The sequence below is a fragment of the Leptodactylus fuscus genome, chromosome 3 (assembly GCF_031893055.1).
Source record: "Leptodactylus fuscus isolate aLepFus1 chromosome 3, aLepFus1.hap2, whole genome shotgun sequence".
NCBI classification, from domain to species: domain Eukaryota; kingdom Metazoa; phylum Chordata; class Amphibia; order Anura; family Leptodactylidae; genus Leptodactylus; species Leptodactylus fuscus.
The window spans coordinates 75,894,371-75,920,191 of record NC_134267.1 but is presented as its reverse complement, the minus strand read 5'-3'; the positions used below and the strand labels follow the sequence as shown (position 1 = coordinate 75,920,191).

At 40.9% G+C, this 25,821-nt stretch overlaps 1 protein-coding gene across 1 annotated transcript in view; it reads right to left on the bottom strand.

Moving 5' to 3' along the window:
- The window catches only part of LOC142197492 (adenylosuccinate synthetase isozyme 2), a 140,047-nt gene that overhangs the window by 53,933 nt on the left and 60,293 nt on the right, over positions 1–25,821 (bottom strand). Inside the window, exon 6 of the mRNA XM_075267793.1 lies at positions 24,340–24,406. Coding sequence (XP_075123894.1) covers positions 24,340–24,406 — 67 coding nt within the window. The remainder of the gene's footprint in view (positions 1–24,339; positions 24,407–25,821) is intronic.

Genomic DNA, 25,821 nt, shown 5'->3' with positions numbered 1-25,821 from the left:
TCTCCTTTAAAGGGATCCCATCATTTAAACACTTTTTTTCTAGTTGACACGTCGGAATAGCCTTAAGAAAGGCTATTCATCTCCTACCTTTATCAGTCACCTCCGGCTTGCCGTTCGGTCGAAATACCGGTTTTTACTGGTATGCAAATTAGTTCTTTCGCAGCACTGGCGGAGGGCCCCAGCAATCAGACAGCACTGGGGGCGTCACCAATCCTGCAAGAGAACTCTCTCCAGCGACACCTCCATCTTCAACAGCAACCGCCTCTTCATCTTTTTCCAGCAGGGGTCAGACTTGTGCGCCTGTGCAGTCGGCTCTGCCATCAGGACCCAGGCAAAGCAGAGTGCACAGACCGGCCGGCGGCCATTTTTTTGGAGTCCACTTATACACGCATGCGCAGTACACTCCTGTTCTACATAGAACTACAGGAGCGTACTGCACATGCTTGCGTAGCGGCCTCCAAAAAAATAAACAGCCGCCGGCCTGTGCACTGAAGTGTGACCCCATCCGGAAGAAGACGCAGAAGAGGCGGTTGCTGATGAAGACGGAGTCGTCGTTGGAGAGAGTTCTCTGGAGATGCCCCCACTGCCGTCTGAGCGCTGGGGCCCGCCGCCAGTGCTGCAAAATAACTAATTTGCTTACCAGTAAAAAGCGGTATTTCTACCGAACAGAGGGCCGGAGGCGACTGATAAAGGTAGGAGACGAATAGCCTTTCCTAAGGCTATTCCGACGTGTCAACTAGAAAAAAAAAGTGATTAAATGACAGGATCCTTTTAACCCCTAGTGAAAATGAAAACTTCGGCGATAAAGCTTCATTTCAGTATTTTTTCACTTACACATCCCAATATTAATAAATTCTGTGAAACAGCTGTGGGGTCAAAATGCTCACTAAATACACCCCCCCCCCCCCCCTTGATAAATTTTGTCATGGGGTGTAGTTTCCAAAATTAGGACTTTTTTTTTTTTTTTTTGGGGGGGGGGGGGGGGGGGTTCCATCACTTTGGTACTCTAGAGGCTCTGCAAATGAGACATGGCACATGAAAACTATTCCACCAAAATTTGCTTTTCAAATACCAAGTCTCTCCCCTCTTACGTGCACTCCTGAGTGCCCAGAAATCATATTAGACCCATGTGAGGCATTTCTGTGCTTGGGAGAAATTGCATAACAAACAGATGCATTTTCTCCTTTAACCCTTTGTTAATGTGTTAATTTTAGGGATAAATGAATGTAGTATTGGATAAAAATGAAATTTCTAAATTTCACCTCCATATTGTTTTGTTTTCATTCCCGTGAAATGTTTAAACTTCCCAAATGCGGTTTTGAATTATTGAGGGGTTCAGTCTTAAAAATGTGATGATTTATGGGGGGGGGGGGGGGGGGTTAAAAATATATAGGCCTTTATAATTGTCTTCAGAACTGAAGTGGTCCCTAAAAAATTAGGTTCGGAAATATTTTTGTAAATCCAGAAAATAACTGTTACACTTCAGAGCCTTATAACACCCAAAATTAATTAAAGGGCAATTAAAAGATGATGCTAATATAAAAGCAAAGATATGGTGGCTAATATTTATTAATGTATTTGGGTGGTATGACTACCTAAAAAGTAGAGCATTTCCCATTTTGAAAGTTGATCTTTTGCCAAATTTCCAAATTATTTACAAATAAATACAAAAATTTTAATCAACGTGAAGTCATGAAAAAAACAAAAAACAAAACTCAAAATCACTTGTGTAAGTTATAGTGTCTCAAAGATATTGCCATATAAATTGCCATATGTCAGTTTTGAAAAATGAGGCCCGGTCCATAAGGCACTTTTAGACCTGGTCCTTAACCGGTTAAGAATAGTGTGGAACTGGAGAAAAAAAAAAAAGGATGAGTCAAATGTATTCTATGGTTTAGTAAGACTACCATAATAAATGTATATAGAGTTTTTCCAATTTTAGCTACATTACAAAAACCCAAAACTTAGTAAAAAATTCTTAGAGTCACCATATTCTGACACCTGTAATGTTTCCCCATGTATGAGCAAGCATAGTCTTATTTGACAGTGGTCAGATGACCTTTTTAGTTATGCCATCAGTCTGATTGCTTTTTAGTACAACTTTTATAAGCAGCATAACTGCGAAAAAACATCGGTTCAGCTTTTTTTTTTTTTTTTTTTTTTCCCTCTACAGCATTCACTGTAAGGGAAACAACTTTATTACACAGTTTTATTTTAAGATCAGCTGTTTTTTGTTTTGTTTTTGTACACATGGGTCTGTGTTTAACATTATTTATGCACTTTTCCACTTTTATATGTCTCTTATGGAAGGGTGGGTGATCTGATTTTTTTTTTTTTTTTTTATACATCTTAATATATTTTTTTTTTATTTTTTTTTTTAAATTCACTTTCAAACTTCCTTCTACGGTCTCTAATAGACTCCCGGTTGTAAATGGATCGCCACCGCCAGATTTCATTCTAGGGGCCAGAAAAATACATCACTCAATTCAAAACAGCATTTCGGAAATTTGTTAACTAAATATTTCACAGGAATTAAAACTAAATAAAAATTAAATTCAAACAAATCTTTAAGTGTCAGGAACACAAGGCTTTTCGAGGCAGGCAAGTCTCTTCATCAAGTGTAAAATGGACATCAACTCAACTTACATTCACCTTTAAATAGACATCAAGAGAACGCTAGGACACACCAAGTGGGCGTGTCTGAGAATCTGCACAGTAGAACAGTCAAAAAACAAAATACGTGTAGCTAATTATTAACATTATCACAGCAATTAATAAACAATTCAAACTTTGTTTGAAATAAACCGCCTCAAAACGTCTTATAGACATATGGCATCCACGTGGCATCCAGTGTGCATGTGTCGGCAGACTGGTGCCAAGTTATGCTGTGAAAAAACACAGATGCGAGTAGTATGAACTCGAGCAGGCGCGATTAAGTCCAAGGTTAACACTGAACCTGCATGGGAAGCCGAAAATACAGCGCTTGCACGAATCGGAGCAGCCTCTACTGCCAGCCGGTCAAGTGAAAGCGGCCAGTCAGGATGGATCGTTGTGTGCCTATGCTTGATTCAGCAAAGACACAACAAAGAAGATAACGTCCAGGCTGAAGAAAGGGAGAGGTAGGGGGGGAGGGGACCGAAAGCTTAGCTTTGAATCAGAGTAATTGTAGATGTGCAGTACTAATAATAAAACCAACAGCGCCAGTGCCAAGAAGGGGTCAAGAATGTCCAACACTAAAAATTACAATTCAATTAGATTCATATACACCTCCTAAATACTAATAGGAAGAAAGGGCGGACATGAGTAAGAAAGTACTCTCACGCGGTTATCACACAACAATTTACTCAAATTTACTAAGCAAACGTTGTCCAAGAAAAAATAATTGGTAAATATGCAAATAAAATAAAATAAAAATTTGTGATCAAACATCCATAACGTAAGCACTAAGAAAGAGGTCAATGGGTAATATCTAGAGATGAGCGAACAGTGTTCTATCGAACACATGTTCGATCGGATATCAGGGTGTTCGCCATGTTCGAATCGAATCGAACACCGCGTGGTAAAGTGCGCCAAAATTCGATTCCCCTCCCACATTCCCTGGCGCCTTTTTTGCACCAATAACAGCGCAGGGGAGGTGGGACAGGAACTACGACACTGGGGGCATTGAAAAAAATTGGAAAAAGTCATTGGCTGCCGAAATCAGGTGACCTCCATTTTAGACGAATAGTGGATTTCAAATCCGGGTCATATGAGAATGTGAACTTTGTGACTATGAGACAGGGATAGCTGTACAGGCAGGGATAGCTAGGGATAACCTTTATTTAGGGGGGAATGTTATTAAAAATAACTTTTTGGGGCTCTATCGGGTGTGTAATTGTGATTTTTGTGAGATAAACTTTTTCCCATAGGGATGCATTGGCCAGCGCTGATTGGCCGAATTCCGTACTCTGGCCAATCAGTGCTGGCCAATGCATTCTATTAGCTTGATGAAGCAGAGTGTGCACAAGGGTTCAAGCGCACCCTCGGCTCTGATGTAGCAGAGCTGAGGCTGCACAAGGGTTCAAGCGCACCCTCGGCTCTGATGTAGGAGAGCCGAGGGTGCACTTGAACCCTTGTGCACCCTCGGCTCTGCTACATCAGAGCCGAGGGTGCGCTTGAACCCTTGTGCACACTCTGCTTCATCAAGCTAATAGAATGCATTGGCCAGCACTGATTGGCCAGAGTACGGAATTCGGCCAATCAGCGCTGGCTCTGCTGGAGGAGGCGGAGTCTAAGATCGCTCCACACCAGTCTCCATTCAGGTCCGACCTTAGACTCCGCCTCCTCCAGCAGAGCCAGCGCTGATTGGTCGAATTCCGTACTCTGGCCAATCAGCACTGGCTAATGCATTGTATTGGCGTGATGAAGCAGTGCTGAATGTGTGTGCTTAGCACACACATTCAGCTCTACTTCATCGGGCTAATAGAATGCATTGGCCAATCAGCGCTGGCCAATGCATTCTATTAGCGTGAACTGAGTTTGCACAGGGGTTCTAGTGCACCCTCGGCTCTGCTACATCAGATTGCTACATCTGATGTAGCAGTGCCGAGTGTGCATCAGATGTGTAGTTGAGCAAAACTGACTCAGCACTGCTAAGTCTCTGCATTCGCATAGGAATGCATTGGCCAGCCTTCGGCCAATCAGCGCTGGCTCTGCCGGAGGAGGCGGAGTCTAAGGTCGGACCTGAATGGAGACTGGTGTGGAGCGATCTTAGACTCCGCCTCCTCCAGCAGAGCCAGCGCTGATTGGTCGAGTTCCGTACTCTGGCCAATCAGCACTGGCCAATGCATTTCTATGGGGAAAAGTTAGCTTGCAAAAATCGCAAACTGACAGGGATTTCCATGAAATAAAGTGACTTTTATGCCCCCAGACATGCTTCCCCTGCTGTCCCAGTGTCATTCCAGGGTGTTGGTATCATTTCCTGGGGCGTCATAGTGGACTTGGTGACCCTCCAGACACGAATTTGGGTTTCCCCCTTAACGAGTTTATGTTCCCCATAGACTATAATGGGGTTCGAAACCCATTCGAACACTCGAACAGTGAGCGGCTGTTCGAATCGAATTTCGAACCTCGAACATTTTAGTGTTCGCTCATCTCTAGTAATATCCTCAAAACTTCATTCAGACCTCTAGGTGTATAAATACAGTTTGGAACAAATATGTACGTCAATTGGAGTGACTTTAAATCCGGCATAATTGCTGTTGTGTATTTTGGCTGCATGTCTCGATACACTGTGCTTTAACCACTTCCGGACCGCCCATAGACTATATACGTCCAGATAGTGGTTGTCTAGTTCTGCCAGGACGTACCTGTACGTCCACCAGAACACAGCAGCTGCACAAGATCGTGCAGCTGCTTTCACTAGGAGCCGGCTATAACTTCAGCCGGAGCTCCCATAGAGATAGCAGGGAAGATTTATTACCTCCTCTGCTATCTCGATCACTGTGTATACAGCACTCAATGAGTGCTGTATACACGGCTATGGACGCAGCCATAAATCAGCTGCCCTCGTGATCTGCCGGGAGCAGTGTCCTGCCAGAGCTTCTGGGTCCTACAGGACTGAGATCAGCTCTGCATACTGTGTATATAGTGTGCAGGAGTCTGTATTTCTCCTGTAACTGAGGTTAAATGTACCAGCCCCAGTTATAGGAGAAATCAGCCTCAAGTACAAAAAAAAAGTGATCAGATGTCCCCAAAGGTCTCTTATCACCTTATGGGTACACACTCTGGGAAAAAAAATAAAATAAAAATATAATAAAAAAGTTTTAAAAAAATGTAAATAAAAAAAATAAATAAATAATACGCTAATAAAACGCCGTTATTAAAGGTTATAGCCCCACCCCCGACGACACCATACAAAATAAAAATTACCGTAACGGAGAGGAAAAACTATATTATAAAGTTTTTCAGTGACACTTTGTGTTATTAAATAAAAAAAAAATATATAAAATTGAAAACCAGACACAATTTCCCTCCTATTTTGTTTATATTTTCCTGGATATAAAAAAAATTAAAACACATTTGAAAATAAAAATAACAAAAATAAAGCCCTATGTGTCCCCGAAAAAAGACGCAAAAATTAGTTGACTAAGACATACGAGAAAAATTTTACAGACCTCAAAACCGCACATACATAATAAACCTAAAATGTGTCTGGTCCTGGACCACAAATTGGCCCGGTACTGAAGTGGTTAAAAAACCCTTAGCGATGTCGGATCTGTGTTTATTGATCCTTTCCCTCAAACACATGGTCGTACGACCCAAGTGCTGGAACTTGCAAGGCAACAAATAAATCACAAATGAGGATGAGCAACCCAGATGGCTTTTGATAGGGAAGCTCTCTATTGTTGAACGACTTGTCACATGAATGACCTGATGGAAAACCACATCTATAGCTACCTTTCTTCATGTCTGGGGTCGTTTCTAATGTGGCTCCTTTCTTCCTTAATCTGCTGGGGGCTAATATAATCTTAAATGTCCTTGCACGTCTATAGGTTAATCTCAGAACACTCAGGAAAGAACATGTCAGATGTGGGTCATTCAAGAGAACGTGCCAGTAATTGCTTAGAATTGATCTAATCTTCTTTTGGGCACTGTTAAAAGTTGTGCCTAAATTCTCTGGCCTCTTTATTGCGATTTGGCAAAAGTCAATCGGTTTGTGAAAGATTGTGTTCTTTTAACTTTAACATTCTATTATCCCGTGTGGATAATGTTTATCCTTGAATCTATGTGTGAGCACTACAATCTGTTGCCTATCATTTTTATTTATTTTATTTATTTATTTATTTATTTTTTTGGGGGGGGGGTTAATGGACAATAGTGCTAATGCAAGATACCAAACCATCAGCTGTGAGCAGGCGATCTCACCACCTACCAAAGAACTACCACGTTATCGTGATAGCTGCCTATGTCCCCCACCTCTGCAAAAAACATTTCTACCTGTTATATCTATATGCTGTGACCCCCCCCCCTCCTCATGTCCTACAAACCCAGTAGGCTGTATTATTAACATCACTTATATTGAATCAGTTTGAATTGACTGTACAGTACATTCTCTTTCCGTTTTCTATGGTGTACACTGACAATTTAAGAGGCAAGTTGTGCAAATTTCTAGGTAAATTCCCAATAGGATGAGATCTAAATATTCAATCTCTTCCTTATTCATTAATCCTTTAAGAGAATAGGTTCCAGTCATTGTTGTTTAGCGAAAGAGTGAAGTCCTCAAAGGTTTCAGATGAGCCATCTTGATGTAACGCTTATAATATATTAAGTTTGTCGCCCAATAATCTGATTTATAGATAAAACAATCCTCAAACAAACCAAAGAACAGATTTGGATAACTTGGCACAAATTTCGTTCCCATTACAGTTCCATGTTTCTGCAAAAAAAATCTTGTGCTTGAATTCAAAGGCGTTTTGTTCAAGTATAATCTTGATGCCCCAGACTAGGAATTCCTTGTGTCTTATGGATCACTAGGTTACTATTATTCATCAGTGAATGAATGATGATCTTTACTTTTTTAGGTAGGTTTTTAGTGTCAAAGTGATTCTGTCCACCTAGACTGCGAAACTCTGTGGCTACCAAAGCATAAAAAGTCTCAAGGTGGCTCCACCTGCAGTGTCCATCTGATCAGAAGTAGAAGGTGTGTCAAGTGGATCTGCATTAACAGATGTTGGTACCATATTGAAGTGTCTTGTGAGAGGTACAGTGTTGGCCAAAAGTATTGGCACCCCAGCAATTCTGTCAGATAATACTAATTTTCTTCCAAAAAATGATTGCAATCACATTCTTTAGCATTATCATCTTCATTTAATTTGTCTTCAATGGAAAACCACAAAAAGAATTGTCAAAAAGCCAAATTGGATATAATTCCGCACCAAACATAAAAAAAGGGGGTGGACAAAAGTATTGGCACTATTTGAAAAATCATGTGATGCTTCTCTAATTTGTGTAACAGCACCTGTAACTTACCTGAGGCACCTAACAGATGGTGGCATTAACTACAGTGTTGGCCAAAAGTATTGACAACCCTGCAATTCTGTCAGATAATACTCATTTTCTTCCAGAAAATGATTGCAAGCACAAACTCTTCGGTATTATCTTTATTTTGCTTGAGATGAAATAACACAAAAGAGAATGAATAAAAGTCAAATCATTGATCATTTTACAAAACTCCAAAAATGGGCCGGACAAAAGTATTGGCACCCTCATCCTAATACTTGGTAGCACAACCTTTAGACAAAATAACTGCGAACAACCGCCTCCGGTAACCATCAATGAGTTTCTCACAATGCTCTGCTGGAATTTTAGACCATTCTTCTTTGGCAAACTGCTCTAGGTCCCTGAGATTTGAAGGTTGCCTTCTCAAACTGCCATTTTGAGATCTCTCCACAGGTGTTCTATGGGATTCAGGTCTGAACTCATTGCTGGCCACTTTAGAAGTCTCCAGTGCTTTCCATCAAAATATTTTCTAGTGCTTTTTGAAGTGTGTTTTGGGTCATTGTCCTGCTGGAAGACCCATGACCTCTGAGGGAGACCCAGCTTTCTCACACTGGGCCCTACATTATGCTGCAAAATTTGTTGGTAATCTTCAGACTTCATAATGCCATGCACACGGACAAGCAGTCCAGTGCAAGAGGCAGCAAAGCAACCCCAAAACATCAGGGAACCTCCGCCATGTTTGACTGTAGGGACCGTGCTCTCTTCTTTGAAGGCCTTTTTTTTTTTTTCTTCATGTAAACTCTATGTTCATGCCTTTTCCCAAAAAGCTCTACTTTTGTCTTCATCTGACCAGAGAACATTCTTCCAAAACGTTTTTGGCTTTCTCAGGTAAGTTTTGGCAAACTCCAGCCTGGCTTTTTTTATGTCTCTGGGTAAGAAGTGGGGTCTACCTGGGTATCCTACCATACAGTCCCTTTTCATTCAGACGCCGACAGATAGTACGGGTTGACACTGATGTACCCTCGGACTGCAGGGCAGCTTGAGCTTGTTTGGATGTTAGTCTAGGTTCTTTATCCACCATCCGAACAATCTTGCATTGAAATCGCTCGTCAATTTTTCTTTACCGTCCACATCTAAAGAGGTTAGCCACAGTGCCATTGGCTTTAAACTTCTTGATGACACTGCGCACGGTAGACACAGGAACATTCAGGTCTTTGGAGATGACTTGTAGCCTTGAGATTGCTCATGCTTCCTCACAATTTTGCTTCTCAAGTCCTCAGACAGTTCTTTGGTCTTCTTTCTTTTCTCCATGCTCAATGTGGTACACACAAGGACACAGGACAGAGGTTGAGTCAACTTTAATCCATTTCAACTGGCTGCCAGTGTGAAACTGGGAACAAAATTTGCGCCAAGTTATGCAAATCTGTATGTTGGTCAACAAACGTAATAAATAACAAGCGTTACATCGACGATCTGATCTTTATTTGGGATGGCTCGGTTTGTGCCAGTTTTATTATAAGCAGCGCTGCACATCAACAATTATTCTGATTCAAAGCAGAGTGGCTAAGCCTTCAGTCCCTTCCAGTCTTCAGCCTGGCTCGTATCTTTGTTGTGTGCCTTTGCCGAACCAAGTTCAGGCGCACAATGATCCATCCTGACTGGCCGCTACTGTACTTAAAGGGCCGACATAAGAGGCTGCTCCTGTTCATGCAGGTGCAGTAATTACGGCCTTCTCAAACATTACTGCGGATTTCGGATCCCTGCGCAGGTTCAGTGTTAGCCTTGAGAGCCTGAACTTTAGAGTCCGAGTTTATACTTCTCGCGACAGTGTTATTCATAGCATAACTTGGCACCAGTGTGCCGCCACATTGGCACTGAGACGCCATGTTTCTTTAAGACGGCTTCAGGCGGTTTATTTCGAACTAAGTTTGAATCACTTAACTTGCCCAAGTTACTTAATTGCTGTATCCAATATGTGATAACGTTAATAATTAGCTACAAATATTTTGGTATTTATATTTGATGCTTTTTGACTGTTCTACTGTGCAGATGCTCAGACATGCCCACTGGGTGTGTCCTAGCATTCTCATGATGTCTATTTAAAGATTAAAGTTTATAAGTTGATGTCCACTTTACACTTAATGTCAGGCACATGCTAGCCGCTTTATCAATAAAGATTTGTTTCACCGAACTGGGCAAGCACGGATCACTTCATCATTTCCATCCTTGATTTGACTTTGTCCTTCACATCTGTTACTCTGACGTCCTGGAGATGGAGATTCAGCTGCTGTCCCACCACCGGTTATACTATTGTGAGGGGCAGAATATCTGTATAAGATAAAACATTGGATAAATCATTCAGCCATTTTGTTCTATATACTCCATTTCAGTGTAAGATGTTATGCACGTAGCTCACTGACCGACTCCTGTTCATGCAGGTGCAGTAATTACGGCCTTCTCAAACATCACTGCGGATTTCGGATCCCTGCGCAGGCTCAGTGTTAGCAGACATGTCAGCAATGTCCTTATTTTGTTTACTGAAAGCTGGAACTTATCTCAATTACATAATCCTTTAGCAGTCACATGTACATAGTCTTAAACCCGTTTTATCAGCTTGATCCATGTATCCACCACAGACTATAAATATTTGTGACTGTAATAAACATTAGAACAGGGGTCGGCAACCCCTGGCACGCGTGCCAAGACTGGCACGCGAGGGATATTTTGCTGGCTCGGCAGCCAGCCTGCAACTTTCATACACTAATTGAGAGAGAGAGCGTCCTTTCAGTGCTCTGGTAGAGCTGCGGTGTAGGACACGCCCCCTTCTCTCACTGCCCACCAATCAGAGGTGAGCCTCTCACTGCACAGGATAAGGGCTCCCTGGACCTGCTGGTACACGTGAGGAGGAGCTCCTGCCGTCTGCAGCCCTGAGGAGGAGAGGAAGCTCCGGGGAGCAAAGTGAAAGTAAACACAACACCAGGTACGTGTGTGTTACTAACTATTCTCATTAATGTCAGGCATTTGGGGTTATTACTTTAGTTTTAGTAACTCCATGTGCCTCACATTAATAGCAGTTAACCCCATCATGTCCCTCACATTAACCCCTGTGTGGCTCACATAAGGGTTACTGAGGTGTGAGACATATGGAGGTACTAATAAGGGACCTATATAATGAACATATTCACTTATTACCTCCATATGTCTCACATATCAGTGTCCCTTATGTAAAGCACACAGGGGGTTAATGTGAGGGACATGATGGGGTTAACTGCTATTAATATGAGGCACATTGAGTTGTAACCTGTAATATACATGACCAGACTCTATCTACAACTGTGGATAAAAGTACAGACCAAAATATTTCAATGGACCCATATATACAGCCATTCTTTTTGTGGCTGTGTATCTGGGCCAAATTGAAGAGCTGAAAATTATAGAGCAGGTCCTATATCTGTCCTATACGTACCCTATATCTGTCCTATACCTACTCTATATCTGTCTGCATTTGCAGCCCTGTCAATTTATTTTAACATATAGATCAGTGAAAACCACATCCGTGCCATTTGTATCAGGAGGCGTAAGGCTGAGGCCCCACATTGCAGAAATGCAGCGTTTTTGTTGCAGATTTTGATGCGGTTTATTTCAACCAAAGCTAAAAATGGCTACAGAAGGAATGGGAAATATATAGGGAGCTTCTTATACTTCTCCCTTCTGCTCAGTCCACTCCTGGCTTAGGCTCAGAAAAACACAGCAAAATATGTAACAAAAAAAGCTGTGTTCCAACAACGTGGGGGCCTTAGGCTAAAGCCCCACGTTGCAGAAACAGCTTTTTTTTGTTGCAGATTTTGCTGGGTTTTTTTTTAGCCGAAACCAGGAGTAGATTGAGCAGGAGGGAGACATATAAGAAGCTTCCTATATATTTCCCGTTCCTTTTCTAGCCATTCTTGGCTTTGGCGGGAAAAAAAACGCAGCTAAATCTGCAATAAAAAAGCTGCATTTTTGTAATGTGGGGCCTCAGCCTCAGTGTGATTCTATTGGATGGTGACACTGTAACTAGATGCAATTATAGCCAAATCCAGTTCCTGGGCACCAGTGCATTCACTTTGTTGAAAGTGTGACACCGATTAATTCCTGGCTGGGGTTTTGCTGTTACTGCACCGCCAGGAACTAAAAGTGACTGAAATTAATCTGCGTTTCACTTAGGGAGCGTTCACACTACCGTCGGTGTCCGACAGCTAGTGTCCACTGCCACAGGTATGACCTTACTCTGCTCCCAGTCACATACATTACCACTAATTGTGGGTTACGCATGTACTTACATTGCTTCTAAAGGAAAAGAACATGTGTATTCAGGCAAATAGTGGTAACTGAATGTGGCTGGGAGCACAGAATGACAGCACCCCTATGTTGTGGTTTGTGCTATATGACTTTAGTGTAGGTGTCGTCAGCTTTACAATTATTGCCCGGCACTCCGAGGACCTCATATTTGATTTTTTAATTTAAATCGGCACGCCAAACAAAAAAGGTTGCCTACCCCTGCATTAGAACATGTTCAATACAGCAACTAAGTGTGCCTGTGTTCTCCAAGCACTCGTACCTTTCTTCTCCAGATTTGGAAACAGACAACATCCACCTGGGGTATTCCCACAACAGTAAATTGGCGCCACTAAAACGTGGGGCTCAAGGAAAGACATTGCTTGTAGCCAATAGAAGGGCTGACAAGGATCGATCGATTGGGAGGAACAGCCAGGACCCCAGATATATAAAAGCGCTGTATAGTAAGCCCTTGACTTGCCATAAACTAGCATCCGAGCTCCTGTGCTGTGTGTTCCCTGTCAAGGTTAGTCTGCTACAAGCTTTACAAGTCTCTCGAGCCTGTTATATAGACAGAAGAACCTAAAAAGGGAGATGCTGTCAGGTATTTATCTCCAAGTGTTGTACTTAAGCATAGTAGTCCTTTGCCTGCTTCTGCTTGCACTCTACATCTGTTGTAAGATTTCCAAGAATACAGAAATAGGAGGCAAACCTTGGTCTCCTTTGAATCGTTAACGTTAATTGGGATTCTTCAGTTAAGTGTAATTTCTGGTGTAGAGTAATAGGGCTTCTGCCGCTACCCAGGAACACTATAGTTTGTATGGCTGATTAGCTACCAGTCGAGATGGGGGCTTTTGGATCCAACGTGTGGTTGACCCCATATGAGTTGATTAGAAAATCTGAAGGAACAGGTGTGGCCAAGCAGAGCAGAAAACTGACCAGGATAGCTCGCCTTCCTGATGGCGGCTATTTGAGTAAACCATTTTGGGAAAGTTTTTGACAAGAAAATGAAGGGTTCATTCAAGAAAATGGCTACGGCAGAGGTATACATGCTTTGCTAGAGCTTAGCAAGAAGGTGGAGGAGAGGATGAGGCAAGATGGGAAACTAAGATTTCAGATATAAGTGATTTACTGTAACATCACTGGTATGATGTTTGTAGGATTATGCATATATGGTACAATTTGCAATTGAAATGTTCATTCTTTTTTTTTTTTTTTACCAATGCCAGCATTTGACTTTTATGCCTTTCATCAAGATAGTGATATTTCACAGTGGTTCAAACTTGGTTGGAATCTAGTAAAGAAAATGTTAAAGTCTGGCAGTTGGCCCTCAATGCAACCTATAGTAACCTATAGTAATGCAACCTATATAATGCAACCTATAGTTTAAGAGGTTATGAACACCTGTGGTAGTTACAAAAACGGGGTTTGCATGAAAATATTCAAAAATTGCACAAAAATATTAATATGTAATTTTGGTGTCAGTATTAGCTGTTGTCTGCTTGAATTGTATTCTTGTATTCCTGTTCTGTAGTGGAAAAATCAATGCATTAGTTGACTGACAAGTAGCTTCAAGGACACCTTTATCAGTGCATCCAGGAAAACACAGAAGAGTCAATTACAAAGCAAACTTTGGCTCTGTGCCACCAGGGTCTGCAGTGTACTATCATATCTGTTGTGTCCAAAGGAAAAAATATTTGGATAAAAAGGGTTAACCTAAGGTTAACCCTATAGAGACACAGCTCAAAAGTGACTTGAGGACCAGGCCTCTTTTTTCAAAACTGACATGTGTCACTTTAAATGGCAATAACTTTGAGACGCTTTAACTTACACAAGTGATTCTGAGATTGTTTTTTCGTAACACATTGTACTTCATGTCAGTAGTAAATTTTTGTCAATATGTTTTGTCTTTCATTATGAAAAAATAGGAAATTTGGTGAAAATTTTGAAAAAAATGCAGTTTTCAAACTTTGAAATTGCAAGCCTTTCAAATAGAAATCCATACTACCCAAATTTTTTCATAAATATAATTAACCATGTCTCTGATTTATGTAGCAATCAAATTTTAATCACCCTTTCATATTTTTCAGATATTATAAGTCTTACAAGTCAAGCAGTAATTTTCCAAATTTTCAAGAAAATTTCCAAAACACATTTTTCAAGGGACCAGTTCAGTTCTGAAGGGTACTTGAAAGGCCTCTCTAATAAAACCCCCCGAAAATCACTCCATTCTAAAAACTGCACTCTTGAAAGAATCCAAAACAGCAGTTAGAAAGTTTCTTAACCCTTTCAGCATTTCACAACAATTACAACAAAATGGAGGTCAAATTTACATTTTTCAATTTCTGTCACTAATATATCCATTTAGCCCTAGAATTTACACATTTACTAAGGGTTAAAGGAGAAACTGCACCCCACATTTTGTTACACAATTTCTCCCGAACACGATAATACCCCATATGTGCTGGTACCCTAATGTACGGGCACACGATCGCTCTCAGAACGGATGGAGCACTAATTGGATTTTGTAGGCCAGATTTTGCTACAATACTTTTCAGGCGCCATGTCCCGTTTGCAAAGCCCCCAAGGTGCCAAAACAGTGGAAACCCCCAAAATGTCACCCCATTTTGGAAACTAGACCCCTCAAGGAATTTATCAAGGGGTATAGTGAGCCCTTGGACCCTACAGGTGTTTCACAGATTTTTTTACCATTGAGATGCGAAAATGAAAAATTACTTTTTTTTTTTATAATAAAATGTCACTGTAGCCCCAAATTTTTCATCTTCACAAGGGGTTAAAGGAAAAATTGCACCCCACATTTTGTTACAAAATTTCTCCCGAACACGACAATACCCAATATGTGCTGGTACCCTAATGTACGGGCACACGGTCGCTCTCAGAGCGGATGGAGCGCTAATTGGATTTCGTAGGCCAGATTTTGGACCAATACTTTTCAGGCACCATGTCCCGTTTGCAGAGCTCCCAAGGTGCCAAAACAGTGGAAACCCCCAAATGTGACCCCATTTTGGAAACTATACCCCTCAAAGAATTTACTAAGGGTTATAGTGAGCACTTTGACCCTACAGGAGTGTAACAGAATTGGCCCAACAAAAGGAAAAGTGACATTTTTTGCTATAAAATGTTGCTTTAACCCCAAATTTTGCATTTCCACAAGGGGTTAAAAGAGAAAATGCACCCCAAAAATTGTCAAGCATTTTCTCCCAACTACAGAAATGCCCCTTATGTGGATGTAAAGTGATGTATGGGCACACTGTAAGGTCCAGAGCTGAAGGATCGCTATTGGGATTTTAGAGGGCAAATTTAGCTGAAATCTGTTTCAGGCACCATGTTGCATTTGGAGAGCCCCTGAAGTGCTAGAACAGTGGAACCCCCCTCCCCAAATGACCCCATTTTGAAAACTAGACCCCTCAAGGAATTTATCAAGGGGTTTAGTGAGCACTTGGACCCTACAGGTGTTTCACAGATTTTTTTTTTACCATTGAGATGTGAAAATGAAAAATTACTTTTTTCCAATAAATCGTCCATTTAGCGCCATATTTTTAATTTTTACAAGTAGTTAGAGAATTAAAAGCCCCCCAGTTTGTCACACAATGTCTCCTGAACACGGCAATACCCCATATGTGGCCATAATCTGCTGTATGGGAACATGGCGGGGCTCAGAATGGAAAGAGGGCTATTTGGCTTTTGAGGGCAGTTTTCTGGTGCCATGTCGCATTTGCAGAGCCCCTAAAGTACCAATACAATGGAAACCCCTCAAAAGTGACCCCATTTTAGAAACTACACCTGTCAAGGAATGAATAAAGGGGTATTATCATTTTGAGCCTAAAAATGCTTCCCAAAAATTAATGTACAAAATGAAAATTTTAATTTTTAAAGAAATCTGCCATTTCGGTGCCCAATACGTTGCACCCACTTCGTGTTGTCAGAGACCTGCACTCCTAAAACTATTAAGTGGGCCATCCTGAGGGGCAAAAAATTATATATGTAGGTATAAACTGCTGCTTGGGCACATAGCAGGGCTCAGAAGGGAAGGAGCACTGCGCTTTTTAGCTTTTGGGGTACAGATTTAGAGGGACTTTCTGGGTGCCATGATGTTTTTGCAGAGCCCTGGAGGTGCCAGTGAACTGGAATTCCCCAAGAAGTGACCCCATTCTGTAAGGGCAATTTTAGGGTCTCTGCAAAAGTGTCATGGCATCCAAAAAAAAAAAACAAACAAACCGTCTAAGTCTGTGCTACAAAAACCCAATAACCCTTCTTCCCTTCTGTGTCTGGCTGTGCCCTAATATCAATTTATACCCACATATGACATTACGTGCATTATCCGGGGTACACCAGTATCATACATGTGTCATATATGTGGCATACAATGCAGTTTGGGCACACAGCAGGGCGCAGAAGGGAAGGAGCGCGATGCGGCTTTTGGAGCGCAGATTCAGATGTCTGGTATCTGGACGCCATGTCATGTTTGTAGAGCCTGTAGGGTACCAGAAAAGTGGATTCCCCAAAGGTGTGACCCCAGTTTGAAAACTGCACCCCTCAAAGAATTTATCAGGGGGTGTAGTGAGTATTAGTATCCCAGACGTGACTGCACAGCGGATGGCGAAGAGTGAATATATAAGCTGTGCGGAGGACATTGCAAACACCGAATTTCCTACTAGGTCCCAGTAGCTCCTATAATTGGGGGAGTCACTCTGGGGGTCACTTCCGGTATATTTTCCCTCGTAAGCTCTAAATCTGGGGTGTCCCCTGATATTCGCTCGCACAGCTTATATATTCCCTTCCTGACGCCGCCAGTTGTATTCTAATGATTTGGCGATTTTTGCGGGTTTTTATTCTTGCATTACTAGATGCTATATTTTCTTTACTTTTCTGGTGACGCAGCCATATAAGGGCTTGTTGTTTGCGGGATGAGATGTATTTTGTAATGACACCATTTTTGGGTGCCTACAAACTTACTGAATACATTTTATTAACTCTTTTTTTGCTGGATTTAAATAAAAAAAATCAATTCCGGTATTGCGTTTTACCTTGTAAATTTTTCGCCATGCAGCGTACAGTATAAGTAACATATTATCTTTATTCTGTGGGTCGGTACGGTTACGGCGATACCTCATTTATATTATTTTTTTATGCGTAACTAATTCTGCAGAACAAAAACACATTTGGAGACATAAATCAATGTTTTTGCATCGCCATCTTCTGAGAGGCGTAACATTTTTATTTTTTGGTTGACAGTGTTGGTTGGGGGCTTATTTTTTGCGGGACAATGTGTGCTTTTTATTGGTACTGTTGTGAGGTGCATTTGACTTTTTGATCACTTTTTATAGCACATTCTGTAAGGTGAGATGGCGAAAAATCACTACTTCCGGCGGGTTTTTTCCGTTTTTTTTTTCCGTCATTCACCGTGTACATTAAATATTGTTTCAGTTTTATTGTACAGATTGTTACGGACACGGCGATACCAAATATGTATTGTTTTTATTAATTTTTAGTTGTTTTTTTTTATAATTCATTTTCTATAGAAAAAAAGGGTTTTTGGGGCTTGATAACTTTATTAATTGTTTCAAAACACTTTTTTTTTTTCCACTTTTTTTTTTTTTTTTAACTTTTTCATGTGTCCCTATGGGACACTTGCATGAGTGAAGCTTGCATCACTGATCCTGTTTACAGAGTGAGTCACAGGCTTCAGTAAGAGCCTGCACGTTATCACTCTGTAAACAGGAAGTGAAGCTCGGCTCGTGCAGACGGACGGGACAGTACAGCTCCAGAAGACGCCGGCCAGGATACAAAGGTAAGTGGGACTCAGGACTGCCAGGGGTGACTAATCAGACCCCTGGCTACATGGTAGGGATACCAGCACCCCCCGATCTCGCAGCGGGGGGTGCCGGGGATCCCTACAACATCGGGCAACCCGTTGTTTGCCGTGATCTGTTTGATCACGGCAATCAACGGGTTAAAACCCAAAATCAGCACTCATGTCTGATGGAGGGGGATGGAGCAGGATGTTAGGTGTCAGATACAACTAACACCTGCTCCAAGAACACCCGCACTGCGCTGCGGGGATTGTTTACATCCATGTGGTACTATTACCACATCGGTCGTGAAGCACTAGACATCCATGTGGTAATAGTACCACATGGGTCGGGAAGGGGTTAATGCAATATGGGTGCAGGTATTATGGTACTTTGGATGTTATTTTTTGGGGGCACACTCTTGGACTCAAAATGCAACTATATTTCGAGAGATTTCTTTAACCCCTTAACGACCGGCCCATAGTAAAATTACGTCGGGCAGTCAGGGAAGGATTCCCTGTCAGTGCCGACGTAAATGGAGCGGATCTTAGCTGTACCTGACAGCTAAGACCCTGCTCCATTACCCCCCCCCCCCCCCCCATCAGAGGGGTCTCTGATCGGGATTTTTTAACCCCTTCAGTTCCGTGATGCTGCCGGTCTGATCAGCACCCCCCCGCAGCGAGATCGGGGGGTGCCAGTGTCTCCAACATGCAGTCTGGGGTCTGGCCAGTGACCCCAGACTGCTAAAGACCCCCGATACCTGGTTGATCCTGCCCCGGGTAAGAGGAAGTCAGACGCAGGCAGCCCCTGCGTCTGACTTCCTCTAGACGCTGCAAGACACTGACTGCTGTGTCCTGCAGCGTCTAATACAGAATTAGTGATGCTTTTATCAAAGCTTCACTAATCCAAGTAAGAGAAAAAAAGTGAAAAATAAATAAAGTTTATAATAAAAATGAATAGTTATAAAGCCCCAAAAATGCCCTTTTTTTTTTTTTTTTTTATAGAAAATGAATTATATATATATATATATATATAAAAAAAAAAAAAAAAAAAAACCCCTAAAAATTAATTAAAATAATGCATATTTGGTATCGCCGCGTCCGTAACAATCTGTACAATAAAACTGAAGCAATATTTAATGTACACGGTGCACGTCGGGGAAAAAAAAAAAAAAAAAAAAAAGGAAAAAACCCGCCGAAAGTAGTGATTTTTCGAATCTTACCTTACAAAATATGCTATAAAAAGTGACGAAAAAGTCATATGCACCCCACAACAGTACTAATAAAAAGCGCAGGTTGTCCCGCAAAAAATAAACCCCCAACCAACACGGTCAACTGAAAAATAAAAATATTACGCCTCTCAGAAGATGGCGATGCAAAAATCACTGATTTATGTCCCCAAATGTGTTTTTATTCTACAGAATTAGTATCACATAAAAAAATATAAATGAGGTATCGCCGTAACCGTACTGACCCGCAGAATAAAGGTCACATGTTACTTATACTGTACGCTGCATGGCGCAAAATTAAAAAGGTAAAATGCAATGCCAGAATTGATTTTTTCTTTTTTAAATCCAGCAAAAAAGGGTTAATAAAATGTATTCAATAAGTTGTAAGCACCCAAAAATGGTGTCATTACATAATGCATCTCATCCCGCAAACAAGCCCTTATATGGCCACGTCACCAGAAAAATAAAGAAAATATAGCATCTAGCAATGTGAAGGCAAAAAAGCCCCAAAATCGCCAAATTATTAGAACACAACTGGCTGCGTCAGGAAGGGAATATATAAGCTGTGTGAGCGGATATCAGGGGACACCCCAGATTTACAGCTTATGAGCGAAAAGACACCAGAAGTGACCCCCAGAGTGACTCCCCCAATCATAGGAGCTACTGGGACATAGTAGGTAATTTGGTGTCTGCAATGTCCTCCGCACCGCTTACATATTCCCTCTTCACCATCCGCTGTGCAGTCACGTCTGGGATACTAATACTCACTACACCCCCTGATAAATTCTTTGAGGGGTGCAGTTTTCAAAATGGGGTCACTCCTTTGGGGAATCCACTTTTCTGGTACCTTTACAGGCTCTACAAACATGACATGGCGTCCAGATACCAAACATCTGAATCTGTACTCCAAAAGCCGCATAGCGCTCCTTCCTTTCTGCGCCCTGCTGTGCACCCAAACTGCAGTTTATGCCACATGTATGACACATGTATGATACTGGTGTACCCGGGATAATGGACGTAATGTCATATGTGGGAATAAACTGATATTATGGCACAGCCAGACACAGAAGGGTTATTGGGTTTTTGGAGCGCAGACTGTTTGGTTTTTGGATGCCATGACACTTTTGCAGAGCTGAAACACCAGTAAAGTGGAATCCCCTGATATGAGACCTTATTTTGGAAACTACACCCCTGAAGGATTCATCCAGGGGTACAGAGAGCATTTTTAACCCCCAAGTGTTGCTATAACTTATTATCCATAAATGAATACGAAGCGAGGTGAGAGGTGAAAATGACAATTTTTCCAGGAATCCGTCATTTCAGTGCGTAATATGTTGTGCCCACCTTGTATCAGAGATGAACGCTCTAAAAGCTGTTGTGCCCGGGATACCCACTTAACAGTTTTTGGATATCTCTGCTGACATAAGTTGGGCACAACATATCGGGCACTGAAATGGCGAATCTCTGGAAAAAATTAATTTTTAACTTCTCATTATCAGCTACAATTTCATTTCTGGAAACTAAATAAATGCAACACTCAAGGGTTAAAATGCTCGCTACACCACTTGATAAATCCCATCAGTGGGCTAGTGTCCAAAATGGGGTGACATGTCTGCAGATTCCACTTTATTGGCACTTCAGGGGCTTTGCAAAAGTGGCATGACGTCCAAAAACCAAACTGCTCCAAAAACCAAAATAGTGCTCCTTCCCTTCTGTGCCCAGCTGTACCCAAATAGCCATTTCTACCCACATATGGCATTAAGTACGTTATCTGGGGTACACCAGTGTCATACATGTGGGCATACACCGCCATTTGGGTACACAGCAGGGCGCAGATGTGAAGGAGCGATATGTGCTTTTGGAGTTCAGATTTAGATTCTTCGTTTTTGGACACCATGTCACATTTGGGAAGACCCAAAAATTGCCCCTACGAAATGGGGTCACTTCTTGGGGAATTCCAGTTTACTGTCACCTTCAGGGCTCTGCAAAAATGTCATGGCACCCAGAGGGTCCTTCTAACTCTGTACCCCAAAATCTAAAAAGTGCAATGCACCTTCCCTTCTGAGCCCTGCTGTGTGCCCAAGCAGCAGTTTACACCCACATATATAATTTTTTGCCCCCTCGGGATGGCCCACAATAGTTTTAGGAGTGCAGGTCTCTGACAACACAAAGTGGGTGCAATGTATTGGGCCCCGAAATGGCATATTTCTTTAAAAATTTCAATTTTCATTTTGTACATTCATTTTTTGGAAGAATTTTTAGGCTCAAAGTGATAATACGCCTTGATACATTCCTTGATGGGTGTAGTTTTTAAAATGGGGTCACCTTTGAGAATTTTCCATTGTATTGATACTTTAGGGGCTCAACAAATGCAACATGGCACCTGAAAACTATTCCAGCCACATCTGCCCTCCAAAAGCCAAATAGCGCTCTTCCCATTCTGATCCGCCCCATGTACCCATACAGCAGATTATGGCCACATATGAGGTATTGCCGTGTTCAGGAGAAATTGTTTAACAAACTGTGGGGGCTTTTTCTCTTTTAACCCCTTGTGAAAATTAAAACTTTGGGAATAAAGGGACATTTTAGTAATTTTTAACCTACACATCCCAAGGTTAGTAAAATCTGTGAAACGGCTATAGGGTCAAAATACTCACTATACCCTTCAATGAATACCTCAAGGGGTCTAGTTTATAAAATGGGGTCATTTATTGGGGTTTTAAATTATTTTGGTAATGCAAATCTTGTTTGAATACGCAATGGGCCTGAAACATTTGGAAGCAAAAATTGTGTCTTGAAATCCAGTTGGTGCTCCCTTCTTTTTGGGCCCTACCGTGCGTCCGTACATAGAATTAAGAACCACAAAGTGTACATTTTTGAACACAGGAGAAATGGAGTCATCTATTTTAGGGTGTTTTTCTTCATTTTCATGTGATATGTGCAAAAAAACTGCCTATAAAATGACACTTGTGTAAAAAATATTAAATTTTTTTGTTTGATGCAAATTTTCTCAAAACTTATGGGGCCAAAGTACTCACTATACCCCTCAATGAATACCTTAAGGGGTCTAGTTTATAAAATGGGGTCATTTATGGGGGTTTTCAATTGCTTTGGTAACTCAAATCTTGTTGAAATGTGCAATGGGCCTAAAATATCTGCAAGCAAAATTTGTGTTTTGAAATCCATTTGGCCCTCCCTACCTTTTGGGCCCTCCTGTATGTGCGTACATAGGACTAAGGCCACAATGTGTACATTTTTTAACACGGGAGAAGTGGGGTGATATATTTTGGGGTGTGTTTCTTCTTTTTGATGTGTTGTGTGCAAAAAAACTGGCTTTAAAATGACATATTTGAAGAAAATGAAAATGTAATTTTTTTCATCATTTGTAATAATTCTTGCAAAACAATATTTGTTTGATCAAAATGCTCACTAAACCCCTCAAAGAATACTTGAAGGGGGCGAGTTTTCCAAATTAGGTCATTTAATGGGAGGTTCTGTCATTATGCCACCTATTCCTGTCTGCAAACATAGCTTGGTACAGGAAAAAAAAAAAAATCACAAACTCAAAATTTCCAAAATTTGCTTATAAACTTGATAAACTTCTAAATTGTCTAAATTACTCAAATATGTTAAAATTATTTCAAATATGCTTGAAACACAAAAGGAACATTTGGAAGTATATAACTACTAACTTTTTTGCCCTGTATTATTGTGCATATGTGAGATATCGCAGCTGAAAATGGAAAACATTGAAAAATTTTCAAAATTTTCAGCATTTGCGAGTTTTTTAATAAATTTACGCAAGTTATATCAGTCTAATTGTACCTTCTCAGTAAAGTACAACATGTCACGAAAAAACAATATCAGAATCGCTTAGATACCGAATACTGTTACAGAATTATTCACTGATAAAGTCACACAGGGCAAATTTCCAAAATGTGGCTTGGTCATTAAGGTCCAAAACAGGTCACTAAGGTCACTAAGGGCTTAAGAATGTAATTTCAGAAACAGGGTCTTACTTTGATTTAGTTTAAAAATATATGATACAAACTAGGAATCTAATACAAGATCGAAAAATTGTATAATATTCAAAATAACCATTTTCAAGTGAAGTTGGAGTTGGCAACATTTTTTCCCAGTGAATTTCTACTCTTTAAAAGAGAATAGAATAAGGGGCGTTCACACTACCGTTGGTGTCCGACTGCAGTGTTCGTTGCTACTGTCCATTCAAGATTTTAGCAACGGACACTAGCTGTGTCCATTACAATTTCCATTAATTTCAATGGGATTTCATCTGTTGTCCGTTTGTGTTCTTAAGGGTCCGTTAACAACCATGTCTCAAGTGGACAGAGAAAATCACACAAGCAGGATTTTTTTGTCTGTTTGAAAAAACGGACGGAAAGCGTCGTTTTTTTTTTTTACACTGAGGTCTATGGGCAACAGACATATAACGGACAGTATCTGATGGCCATCAGTTGCAGTCCGTTTTATATACTGTCCGTTTTTTCTTTTTTGCTGTTTATGCTTTGAGCATGTGCAGAAAATAAACGGACAAAAAGTAACGGAAATTAACTGATGCACATGTAGGGTTTTTCTGTCCACTTGAAAAGTCGGACATCTTTACATGCGGACAGTGAAGGAAGGGCACGGAGTGCAAAAGAACGCACCCGATCGCCATTTAAATAAATGACAGCTAGTGTCCGCTCCTAATGTGCGTGCCAGATTTTGAACGGACACTAGGAGCGGACACTACCTGTCGGACACAGATGGTAGTGTGAACGCCCCCTTAGTGTAAGTTAATGTCCGTTATGATAGGTGTCCGTTTTTTTCTTTTAAACGGACTCCTTCATAACGGACACCAACGGTAGTGTGAACGCCCCCTTACATTTTTATTTTTCAGAAACAAAATTGCTTTTATTTCTGAAAATTTAAGCAGTCTACAGTAACAAAGATTTGCCTTCTACAATAAACATTATATAATAAACCATTGTGTTGTGTCCATACTTTTTTCCAGCTTGTTCTTCTCTCTGCTTTTCTTGGATACCATCAGCAGCTTGGTGAAAGTCAAAAACTTAAAAACAAATAAATAAATGAATAAAAATTGAAACTACTTCAAGACAATTCAGAGTCAATTGAAACTAATTAATCGTTAAATTATGCCTCCAATTATAAAACAAACTTTCAGAAATGAACAGTACACATGAGAAACTTTGATAACTTTATTTTTCTAATAAGATATATTACAGACTGAGGTACTTTTTAGATAGCAGTCTGAGCGAGGGGGAGGATGCTGCTGAAGGACACACAACCACAGTTGCTACACTCTACTACTCTGAGTGTAGCAGAGCTTTTGATACTGCTAACTATCTAGATTAGATACTACCACTGCACAGAATGAGGCAATAAATCTGCTGAAATCTGCTGTCCTACCCTTGCCATTCCATGTGAACAGGGCCTTAAACACTCTTCTACTGACTGTGCCACCCCATGCAGTGAGAATTGATCCTCTAATTGCTATGACATCACCCATTCAACAGAGGGCACGGTGCTCCTGGAGTCGAAGAAACTCCACCAGTGGACCAACTGTCTCATTTGATAAGGAATTATTTTTCTTCAAATTTGTAGAGAAGTTAAAGGGGTACTTCCTGTATTTCCCCCCCTACCCATCGCTGACTGGGACACTGCAGTATCACAATACTTAAGCAGATTAGATAATATGCACATGCTTGTACAGACCAGACTCCATGTTATCCGCGTGTTTACATAGAGAGATAACAGACTGGGCTTTATCAGCAAACTACAATTAGCTGAGCTGATCGTCCTGCCTGTCAGCACTGAGTAAGTGACATCACTTGTCCCATCTCACAGGTCTGTCCATAGCTATAGCAATGCTGTGTAAACAATGGGAGGAATAAGTTCACGTATCAGGCAAACAAAGCAGTATTCCTAAAACAATATACTTAGGAAGTCTTTAAAAGAGGCTCTATCATTGGAAAAAGTCATTTTTAATTAAGCACATACTTGCATAGCCTTTAGAAATTGTAATTAGCATATGAATAAAGGGCTCATTCAAAAACTGCTGAGGCGATTTACTTACAAAAGGTATGTGTGGAATAGTATTTCTAAAGGCTATGCAAATATGTGCTTAGTTAAAAAGGACATTTTCCTTTAAACAGTTTTGATACATTTAACATTTTTCCAGAGTTATAAACATTTCCTCTAATAACCATGGTGGTGACAGTCTTGGTAGGTTGCCAATGGATACAGCCACAAGAAACTTTCCATGCTCTTTCATGTACTTGTCAGAAACCCATGGTTTACTTATTCCCACACAGAAAACAATACTACAAAAGGGCTACTAATACAGCAAGTAACGGAGAGCATGCCAAAATTCACTACAATAAATAACAAAAGAGAAGTCAAACCACAAATGTATAGCAAAATATACAATTATATTTACAGCATATCATAATAGCCTCAAATTAC